This window comes from Solanum tuberosum, unplaced genomic scaffold, assembly GCF_000226075.1.
Source record: "Solanum tuberosum cultivar DM 1-3 516 R44 unplaced genomic scaffold, SolTub_3.0 scf00001, whole genome shotgun sequence".
NCBI lineage: Eukaryota > Viridiplantae > Streptophyta > Magnoliopsida > Solanales > Solanaceae > Solanum > Solanum tuberosum.
In genome coordinates, this window is record NW_006238927.1 from 1,118,746 (window position 1) to 1,130,399 (window position 11,654).

At 34.5% G+C, this 11,654-nt stretch overlaps 2 protein-coding genes and 1 long non-coding RNA gene across 3 annotated transcripts; 1 reads left to right on the forward strand and 2 right to left on the reverse strand.

Annotated features, from left to right (window-relative positions):
- The first annotated feature begins 1,383 nt into the window (after positions 1–1,383).
- On the forward strand, positions 1,384–6,488 carry LOC107060878 (uncharacterized). Its single transcript, XR_001473592.1, has 2 exons — positions 1,384–1,426; positions 6,173–6,488. It is a non-coding gene; the product is annotated as an uncharacterized lncRNA (long non-coding RNA).
- A 566-nt stretch (positions 6,489–7,054) lies between these two features.
- Positions 7,055–8,341, reverse strand: LOC102601419 (F-box protein CPR30-like). Its single transcript, XM_015309389.1, has one exon. The coding sequence runs from the start codon at positions 8,339–8,341 to the stop codon at positions 7,199–7,201; it is 1,143 nt and encodes a 380-aa protein (XP_015164875.1). The 3' UTR covers positions 7,055–7,198.
- Positions 8,342–8,702: 361 nt separating this feature from the next.
- Positions 8,703–11,297, reverse strand: LOC107060889 (uncharacterized). The gene is made up of 2 exons (XM_015309421.1): positions 9,997–11,297; positions 8,703–9,685 (listed from the first exon to the last, which is right to left on the reverse strand). The coding sequence occupies exons 1-2, from the start codon at positions 11,207–11,209 to the stop codon at positions 9,651–9,653; spliced, it is 1,248 nt and encodes a 415-aa protein (XP_015164907.1). The 5' UTR covers positions 11,210–11,297; the 3' UTR covers positions 8,703–9,650.
- Positions 11,298–11,654: the final 357 nt, after the last annotated feature.

Consider the following 11,654-nt stretch of genomic DNA (forward strand, 5'->3'; position numbering starts at 1 on the left):
GAAATAGCACAAATATTAGGTAAAACAGAGCAAATAGTTGGATAATAAAGTGCAGATATATTTTTTGTAGTTAGATAAAAAACTTTTAAGAATGTCATAAGTTCTTTTATGTCATTCCAATCATTATCATCAACTCTATATGTTATATTTGAATTATGAGCATTCTAAACCATTTGTAAAGGTTTCCTATACTCATAAGCGACTTCCAACATTTCATATAAAGAATTCCATCTAGTACACACTGATTTGGAATTTTTCTAGGTGGAAGATTAAATTCATGACAACGATTTTCAAAATCTCTGCGTCTAGACTGAACTTGACATTTAAAAATAAAATGACATGTAGTTTCAACTTTTATGAAACCATCATTATACATTGCTATACCATCTCTAACAATTAAATTATATATGTGTGCAGCACACCTAATATGAAAACCATCAATATAAATAGGGAAAAGAGACAGTTTTAGTATTTCAACAACAGTTCTATTATCAGAAGCATTATCTAAGGTGACACTACTTATTTTATCACAAATTCCATAGTTCTGTAAAACATCTATAAGTGTTTGAGCTATATAACTACCGGTTTTATGCATTTCACAACATTTATAACCTAAAATTCTTTTTTGCAATGTCCAATTTTCATCGACCCAATGTGCAGTAATAGTGAAATAATCATTACCATTTATACTACGGCCCATATCAGAAGTAATAACTATTTTACTATTATTATAATAAAATAAACAATGAAGATATTGAAAATGTTGAGATTGATAATCAAAGATAGCCTTTTTTAATTGTATTTCTAGTAAAACCTTTAAAATGTGGATTATACACAATTTGAATATAATGAATAAAATCGGTAATTTTCAACAAAACTAAATGGCAAACCCATAACAACAATCATTTTAGCTAATTCTTCAAGATCGTTTTCTCTTACTATTATGTACCGTTGTATACTAGAGCCAGAAACATTAGAAGGATTTAATTGTGTTTGGACCATATTAGAGCTCTCTACTTCTACATTTTCAGGAAGGGTGATACCATTCTTTTTAGCTTCGGCTACAACTTTAGCATGGAAAAAGTCATTTTTACAACATGACATTAAATTATTACTCAAATATCCCGTCCCACCCTATTTTCCTATAGTTTTATGATTCATTCTATGTTTACATTTATTACAAATAGCTTGTGTTTTATCTTCATTCTGAGTCATAAATTTCCACACAACTGATTTTTTAGTGCATTCTACTTTAGTCCTAGGATGCACGGGGGGAACGGGAGCAGGACAACGAAAGGGAGCGGGAGGGGAAGAGGGATTGGGAGTGGGAGTAGCTGGCTGAGTTTCATCATCATCATCATATTCATCAACATTATTATCAAACTATCAATATATTCATTAACATCATCATGTTCATCATCTTCAGGTAATTCCTCATCAAAATTACCAAACCTTCTTTGTAAATGTTCATGATAAGGATCTAATCCACTATTACTATCAATATTAAAAATAGTTTCATCAACATGCGTATAATCATCCGTATTTATTCTTAATTGAGAAGGTTTTTTAGTTTTAGATTTAGAAGTACTACCGATTTTTTTATTTTTCTTGGATTTTGAGCTCCATAAATTAGTGATCGAATCAACTATGATTGTTTTACCCTTGTCAACATTGTTTTTACCGAAATCCATATTCAAATATAAAAAGTAGTAAATTATATATAATACGAAAATGTAATGCAAAGTTTTAAACAAATAAATAACTAAATAAGTAGAGACTAGAGACTAATTACTCACAAAATAAATAATTAAATGCAAACAAATAAATTACTAAATGAAAAGTGAGTTGGAACGAATGTACCAAACATCTACTAAAAAAGTAGACGTGTATGACCAAAAGTCGAAAATTGAAAGTTGAATTTTGAAGCTCCAATTTCCAAAGACCAAAATCCAAATTCGTAATTTTAACGAGAATAAGAGATTAGAGAGTAAAGACTAGAAGATAATATTTTTGTGAATTGTGAGTTAAAAAAATGAAAGATTGGGGGTATTTATAGTTAAAAAAAAGGATGAAAATGTAGGTTTTAGAAGGTTAGGGTATTAAAAAAAGTTTGGGAGGTAGGGAGGTGTAAAGGGGAGTTATGGGAGTGAAAAAGCCGTTGGTGGGGCCCAAAACCCGTTTCCCAACGGCTATAATAATAATAATTAAGATTTTAAAAATAAAATAAAATTATGAACCGGACCGGACCGGGATCGAAATCGAGACTAACCGGTAAATCCTGGTTTCTGTCCCGTTACCCCTCCCAGACCCGCTACTGTCCGAACCTAACCGGTACAAGCCGGAATCGAGACGGAACCGGTCTTATCAAGATATAATTTGTATGAACTATCAGAAAGAGTTCAAGCACCAGTGAGATGATTATGCTTAAGAAAACTAAAATACCCATTACCAAAATTAAGAGAGTATCCGGTCTTATCCAATATAGACAAAAAAATAAATTTCTCGAAAGAGAAGGCACATAATAAGTTTCAAGTAAATCTATGTGACGCTCAATGTCGAAGATTAAACGATAAGTCCAATAGCTTCAACTGGAGCCTTCACTCTGTTCCCCATATAACAAAATCTTTTGTTATGCATTATGATCTATGTTGTAAGGAATCTGTGCATCATATTAAAAATATGAACTGTACAACCAGAGTCAATCCACTAATTATTATAAGGAATTTCAGTTAAATTTGATTCAAGACATGTAATAGCCCAAAGCTTACCTTTCTTCTGAACTATGCCTTACATTTCAAGCAATCTTTCTCAAAGTGTCCGGATTTTCCATAGAAACGACACTTATCATCCTTATATTCCTTCTTACATATTTGAGATGAAGACTCGCTAACACTGTGTTTCTTTTGCTTTCCCTTATCATGCTTCTTTCCTTTCTTTCCATCTCTTTGATGACTTACAAAGTCGATGGAATGGGTTCCTTGATTCTTCAACCTTGTATCCTCCTGAACCAACATTCCGTGCAATTCATACACGTTCCATTTATATTTTATGGTATTGTAGTTCATTTGAAAAGGACCATTCTCAGACGCTGCTACTGAGTTGATGATGAATTGTACAAGGAAATTTTGTTCCACTTCCATTCTCAAAGACTTAAGTCTTGCTGCTATGTTGTCATTTCAATAACATGCTCATCCATAGTACGAGAACCATCAAACTTCTTGGTGGTCAAAGTACCCATTAGTGTCCCAGCAAGGGACTTATTAGCAGTTTGAGAGGATTCTTTCACAAGTTTCAGAAATATTTTTTCATTCTTAATTTTGGGAAGAGTAGTCTTAATGTTGCCCGCAATATTCATTCGCATGACCATTAGGCCTAATCTATTAGGTTGGTCTCAGTACCTATAATGGGACCTTTCTTCAATACTGCTAGTTTCAGTATGTAATACCTCAGATTCGAGAAAGGGCAAAAATCTCAGATTTTAGAAGTTGCCATTCGACGGAGGCCAACCACAACCGTGGATTGCTACCCAAACAGGCTCAAGGACCACAAACCATGACCTGGACCAACATACCGTTGGGTCCACGATCCGTGGTCGAGTGTCCGTGGATCATGACCCCAAAAGTTTAGTATCTGACACGGAATGACAGACGTGCAAGACGGACCGTTGGTCAAACCACGGTCCGTCGGTCTAAAGCATCGTTAGGGGCGGCAACTATTTTCTTAGGGGCAATTGGGTCTTTTGCTAATTAGTCTAGCCTAATACTATGTCGTTTTGCCAATGTCTAGGACCCCTATATAAGTATTTTGACCCCAAAATGAGGCGTGCTTGAATGGTTAAAGCAAGTAATCATTTGCACACTGGAGAAAATGATTCCAAGTCGGATTAGTAATGTAGATGATTTAATATAAAATCTCAGTGTTTTGTAGGAAAATTCTTGAGCCCATCCGCCATTGATTTTTAGCTAATTAGGGATAAAAGTATGAATGAAATTGACTAGAATAAACATAGATGATTCAGAAGTTGGCGAGCTCGATGGAGTTTGTCGTTTACATTTTGTGAGTCACCCATCATCACCCCATCTTACATTTTTGGCCTTCAATTAAGCTTAAATTTTTTTACACTTTCAGTGAACAACTATTAGATCACCGACTGAGTACGGTGAATCGCCATTTAGATTATCTTCTCGTTGACTCTACCTTGAGCATTTTAGTCGAAGACCATATCATTTTCGGCGAGGTTTGACACACTCAGCGAGTCTCCAAGTGCCTTTTGTGAGCATCAACTTCACATTTTTTCTCTTTTCCCGTGGTTTTAGCCTCTTTTTGTGGGATTTCGTCCTTGCCTTGTCATTGAGCTTTCATAGCTATAAAACAATAATAAACCATTAGATATAGACATAAAAGGCATTGATGACATTACTTGTTAAACTAAAAAGGCCTCAAATAATTCAAAATCTCAGACTCATCACACCCGCCGGTCTTATGTGAAGGGTTGTTGGGTTATCGTTGTTGTTTGTACCTTCCGCACTTCTGAGGGTACAATTAGGTTATTGTTTGACTATAACTGTGTATTATTGCATTGAATTGATCGTTAGTTTCTTAAGTGATTGATTTTCCCCTTTCTTTGGTACTCTGATTCGGTGGTGGTTATATTGTGTAGTGGTGTTATTGTGGGTCTTTCCTTGGTTAGTTAACTTACGTAGTAGGATGTTATCGTGATCAGGTTTGTTGAGTTGCGCCTCCAGGTATGTTCCTTTTACTCGGACTCACACTTAGTGCATCCTATTCCCTCATTCTCATTACCTATATTTTCATGCTACATATTCTCGTTAGACACTTTTGCGGTAAGAAGGGCCTAAATTTCCCCTCAAGTATTTGAATTAGGACAAAACTATCCTCCATCCACATTTTGACCCTAAAATATCCGTGGCGTCCACCTTTAAGCTCAAAAATGCCCTCGATGTTAATCATTTGACTCATATTTGCCCTTATTTTTAATACTTTCCTTAAAGTAATATTATCAAATATTTATTTATTAGGTTGCCTAATGTGATTGGTCCAAATTTAGACCCTTCTCAAATAAATAATAAAAATCATATTTTTTAAAAATTACTTTTTACTAAACCACATATGATTCATATTTTGACCCAATACACTTGAAAATAATATTGAAAAAATAATTAATTTCATAATATCTTCTTGTTGGTCTATTTTAAATCAACCCCCAATTTATTATAACCCAACTCATAAATGGAGATTCAACTAAAATTGATACTCACTCCGACTGATTTTCCATCTAAATTTCATTTATTATTTCTATTAATATAAAATTTTCTATCAATTATCCAAATGCCTTGTTCATTTTCTCTTTTTTATTCCTTTCTTTAATCTCTTATTCTTAATAAGGATATTCGGGACTCAAACTTGAACGGAACTCACATGTTCATATTTTTTTAATTTGTATTATTTCCATGGTGGGGTGAGGGTGGGGATAGGAGAAATTATTGTTTTTATTCTTTTAATTTGAATTTTGGGTACATACAAAAGAAAAATGCGGTATTCATACATATTTGCCTAATTAAGTCATCTTTTATTGAACTAATTATTTCTATATGAATGTCATAGTTGTTTTCCTCTTTTTCTCTCTCTCTTGTTTGTCATAAATTGAAAAACAAAATTAAAATGGTGGACAAGATCCAAATAGAATTTTTTTTGGAAGAGATAGGAAATGAAGGGGTTTGGGGGGGGGGGGGGGGGAGTGTAGAGAGTAGAAGACTAACTTTTTTTTCTTTTTAATTTACTATGAAATCAAAATCAAATCAATCATGTGAGCTCATATATTAAGTAATTTCAAATTATTTTAATGGAAAAGGGCCTAAAATGTCCTTAAACTATGGGATTTGGTACAATATTGCCCTCCACCCACCTTATGAGTATGATCCGTTAGACATAAAATTATTTTTGAGCCAAAAGATTGACGCTGGGGTATTTGGGAGACCAAATGAATGGAGGGTAATTTTGTATCAATTCAAATAGTTGAGGGGCATTTTAGGCCCTTCTTTGTTTCCTTATTTACGCACTATTTTTACTTGTTTTTCTTTGGAGCTTCAGTTGGCCTATACCTACAAAGTACCACTTGTTGGTACTCATACTACACTTTCTCACCCTGCAGATCATACAACAAGTTCTTTCGTTGATTTGGATCTCGTGCACAAGAACTTTTGGGATGCGGAGATTGGTGTCGGCTCCTAACGCAAATATCCCTCTATGTTGGTTAGGACTACTCTTTATTTTGCTTTCGGAGATAGTTTTGTACTTGCTCTATTTGAAAAGCCTTGTACTTGTAGGCTAACTTACTGGTGGGATGTGGTAGGTATAATCATAACCTAATAAATCGGATCGTGAGAAGTATTTTGACTTCCTCAATTATCAAAATTCTTCTTGTTACATTATCTTCAATTTATTCTCTACAGATTGTGAGCACTCAACTTACAGTATTTATCTCATTATAAATTATGAGAATTTACTAGATATGTTCTCTAAATTACTCTAACTAGCAGTTTCTCACCACTCATTATTACCTCATCAAAGCTTCGATATCTCTAAACACGTTTTTAAACACATAATATTGCTCTTTCATATACCTTGGAGTACACAATAACCTAAATACGCATTCTTTCTAAAGAAACACATAATGAATACGTACAATCAGTCAATGGAGATTTAATCAACTAAAATAAGCATGTAGTTGAACAAGTAGCTAGAAAAATCCAACATCTCAATTATATAAAAAGGTAACAATATCTAATTCATTCCCCAAAAAGTTTCTGCCAAAACCTTAGATAGAAAATTTAGTTACTCGTTAAAGTATGTGAAAACACCACCAAAATTATAACCAACAATGGAAGATTTTCTGAGTAATTTTCCATCAACACCCTTTTTCATCAAATACTTTCTTCGCTGAGTCTTGTATCAGGGGGAGCCAAAGTTAGTAGTTTAGGGGCTCTAAATTAATTTTGTTTGAGGGTTCACATGTTAATATACATATATTTATTTAATTTTTCTAATACAAATATAGAGTCTACGAAAAAGCTAATGGATTCGTCCGAACCCATGAACCCCCACCTAACTCCACCTCTGTATCAGGTGGGGAAAAAGAGGAAAAACTTGTCTAACAGTTTTGAACCTGTTCACCAATTTAGCTTTCTCTTTGAATGGGAGTCAAGAATTCTTTGTAAATTACAACTCTCATTGATTTTGGACAGCCCTGTATATTCAATTCCTTGATTGCATCATGTTTAAGATCATATGACATCAAATATCCACTTTTGCTTTGAAAAAGCAATACAAAATCTTTCCACATTACTAATGGGTTTTCAGTAGGAACACCAATTATTGTGTACTTCTTAATCCAAGACTCATAAATATTGTAATCCTTCATAATCCAAATTTCCATAAAATCTGTATTTGGATCAATAACTGAAGGGTAACATAACAAACTTAGAGACTCATTCAAAATTAGGAGGCTATGAAGTGTGCCCTCTGTAAATTTGCTTGTGTCTGCTGGCATTTGTATATTTCGGAAAATTTCGGTTGTCATGTCAAAGCAAAGAATGATTTTTTGTCCTTCAAATGATGCAATCCAATGGTAACAACCCTTATAAGACATTGAAGAATTCAACCAAAATAATTTGGGCAATTGTTGATCCACATGATCCAATTTTCTCCAAATATCAATACCCAATTCATATACCTCAACCCTTTTCTCTCCATCGTTAATGTGTCCGAAACCATCTTCCTTGAAAACTTCAGATATTCTAAAAACCTTGAAATCATTAACAACTGAATCGTAACCAAATCCACCACTTTCAAACGATTGATATTCTCCCTTCGAAATTTGAAAATGGCTAGGAGGGAGTCGTTTATAATTTCTAGTTGATGTATTGAACACGATGGTGGTTCGTGGTTCCATCAAAGCAATTAAACCATGGCTAGAATTGATGAGCTTATCACTTTTAACACTAGAAATACTTGACGTATAAGGAACATCTAGATCTGGATAAACGGTATTTAAATTATCTTCATCGTCATTAGGAATAAAAGAAAAAACAGCTTTATATCTTTCAATGTCTTCTTTGAAGGAGCGCTTTAGGAGAATGTTATCATATGTCGAATTTAATGTGTGGTTGTAATGAATATTGATGAAAGATGAAGATTGTATGAGAGTGTAAAGAGTTTTGGAGACACTTTTGAATCGCAAGATAAATTTCAGTGGAAGTCTCAAAAGGATATGAATGAGCATATCTTCAGGATATTTCTTCATAATTCCGTCTACCATCATGTATTCAGATATAGTTTGGAAAATGATGTGCTATATAAATTAACAGTGCCCTTAGCACATCAACTTGAATTGTATCTCAAAGATTATTCTTCTCACACTAAGATTGAAACTATATGAGAAAGTATGTAAAGTAAAGAAGAACATATAAGAGAAGAAGAGAAGAAGAGAAGAAGTGAGGAAGAAGAAGAAGAATTAAGAGAGTTTTTAACTTGTTATTCTCATTAACACGATGCCTTTAATAGGTTTACAAATATAACTTTATATAGACTTCAAATCTACCCTAATCCTAACTAACTGACATCTATTAAAATAACTAACCTTTCAGGAAGTTAGTTAATATTGTAACTAATCTCTTGTTCACTCACCTAGCTATCTAAGTGAATCCTTCAATACTCCCCCTCAAGTTAGGTACTCTAAAAATGTTTTGAATACCTAACTTGGAACTCAAAACTTCATGTTGAACTCTGGGCAAGCTTTTAGTTAACACATCTGCAGGTTGTTCATTTGTAGGAATATAGTTGGTAGAAACCATTCCTTGCATAACCTTTTCTCTAATGAAATGACAATCTATCTCAATGTGTTTAGTCCTTTCATGATACACTGGATTTGCAGCTATTTGTATCGCAGCTTTACTGTCACTATACACCTTAACTGGAAGAGTAACCTCCACACCAAGTTCTTTTATTAACCCAATTATCCATATCAACTCTGCTACTGTTGAGGCCAAGCTTCTGTATTCAGCTTCTGCTGAACTCTTGGAGACGGTTGTTTGTTTTTTAGACTTCCATATGATAGGAGAGTCACCAAGCTTCACTACATATCCTGTTACAGACCTTCTAGAGTTAGGACAAGCAGCCCAATCTGTATCACAATAAGCTGATATATCAATGTTCTTATTGCTCGATAGTAAAACTCCCTGCCCTGGCTCTTTTTTCAGATATCTAACTATCCTAATTGCTGCTTCCATATGAGACTGTTTAGGAGCTTGTAAGAACTGACTCAAGGTCTGTACACAAAATGAAATATCAGGTCTGGTCATAGTGATGTACAAAAGTTTTCCTATGAGTTTCTGATAAGAGCCTTGATCAGCCATAGGTTCTGCTTGAGTTTTGAGCACACACTCATCATATTCCTTTGATGTTAACTTCACATTTGCATCCATAGAAGTCATAGCAGGTTTTGCCGCCCCTAGACCTGTTTCAGAAATCAGCTCTAATGCATACTTCCTTTCACAGTACAAACACAACCATTGCTTTGAGACTGCAGTATTTTTGAACTTCCTGTCAGAATATACAAGCCATTCTCCTCTTTACCAATCTCCCTCACCATTCCATTGGAGAGATCCTGAAACAAGCAAAAATTAGGAAAGAAACTTACTGAGCATCCTAACTCTTTTGTGAGTTTTGACACAGACATCAAATTGAACTTGAATTGAGGCAAATGCAGCACATTAGTCAAAGATGTCCTTGCAGTAACACTACTAGTTCCAGTATGAGTGACTTTAGCAACATTTCCATTAGGTAAATACACTTCTTTCGACACTATAAAAGGTTTATCTAACAAGCTTACATCAGCTACCATATGGTTTGTAGCTCCAGTGTCTACTATCCACTCTTGTATGTTTTTAACTGAGTAAACACTAGCCTGGTTAATACCTGCTAAATTTGCTGAAGACACAGGGTTTGTAGCAGCACTGTTGTCTCCAATATTCTTCAACAGATGAACAATCTGATTATATTGCTCCTTAGTAAATGGATACAACCCCATCTCAGTCTTTCTGTTTTGTGAAGAAGATTCCATACTTTTGCCTTTGTAATCTGACATAGTTCCTTCTGCTACATTCTCACTTGTATCACCCATCATATCACATTGTTCTGATTCTTGAAAATGACTATCAATGATCACATTATGAGCCCTTGCACTTGTGTTATAACCATTACTCCTTGTCTGTCCTTCTTTCTTTCTAAACTTGTTATAATCTGATGGGTATCCCACCAACTTGTAACACACTTCTTTGGTATGTCCTTTCATTTTACAGAACTCACATTGTACATTGAAATTTTTCTTGTATCTTGTAGAACCATTTCTGGTAAACATGGCCATATCAAAATTACTACCACTTGAAGCAGGATTTGCACCCAAGATTCCAGAATTCGCTACTATAGACCTTTGTCCCTCATCACTCATAACCATTCCATATGCCTGATTAACAGTTGGCATAGGACTCATAAGCAAGATCTGACTTCTTGCTTGATTATAAGAGTCGTTTAGTCCCATGAGAAACTGAAACAATTTCAACTTCCGAAGATGTATTACAAAGTCTTTTGATTTTTCACAGTTACAACCGGGACTAGGAACAAGAGCTTCAAATTCTTCCCACAAGTTTTTCAACCTAGAAAAGTATGCAGAAACTGTAGCAGTACCTTGACTCAATGTAGCAATTTCCTTGTGTAAATTGTACGTTCTTGAACCATCAATCTTGTTGAATCTTTCGAATAGTTCCTCCCATACTTCTTGGGCATTAGAAGCATACATTATACCTCCCAACAACCCTTTTTCTACTGAGTTCATCAGCCAAGACAATACTACTGCATTCACTCTTTCCCAGTGATTCCCCATCTCCTCTGGAAATACTTCTTTCTTGCAGGAACCATCAACTAATCCTAATTTGTTCCTTCCAAGCAAGGCTACCCTCATGGATCTATACCAGATTGAGTAATTTTCAACCCCTGCTAGTTGGAACGAAATAATTTGTGTACCACTTACATCAGATTGAGAAAGAAACAAAGGATGATTGTAGTCGATACCAGTTTTTTGACCAGATTGAACAGATTGAGCCTGTGTAGATTGTCCTGCTTCCACTGTCATTGTAACAACAGAGAATATTCAGAGAATTTGACCAGTTCTTCCAACAGAATTGAACAATTTTCTATCTGCGTTACAGAACGATTCTTTCAACCAGATTATCCAACCTCGCTCTGATACCATGAAACTATATGAGAAAGTATGTAAAGTAAAGAAGAACATCTAAGAGAAGAAGAGAAGAAGTGAGGAAGAAGAAGAAGAATTAAGAGAGTTTTTAACTTGTTATTCTCATTAACACGATGCCTTTAATAGGCTTACAAATACAACTTTATATAGACTTCAAAACTACCCAATCCTAACTAACTGACATCTATTAAAATAACTAACCTTTCAGGAAGTTAGTTAATATTGTAACTAATCTCTTGTTCACTCACCTAGCTATCTAAGTGAATCCTTCAATAAAGATCCATAGCAAACTTATCTTCCGGTATTTTGTGGTTGCAAATGT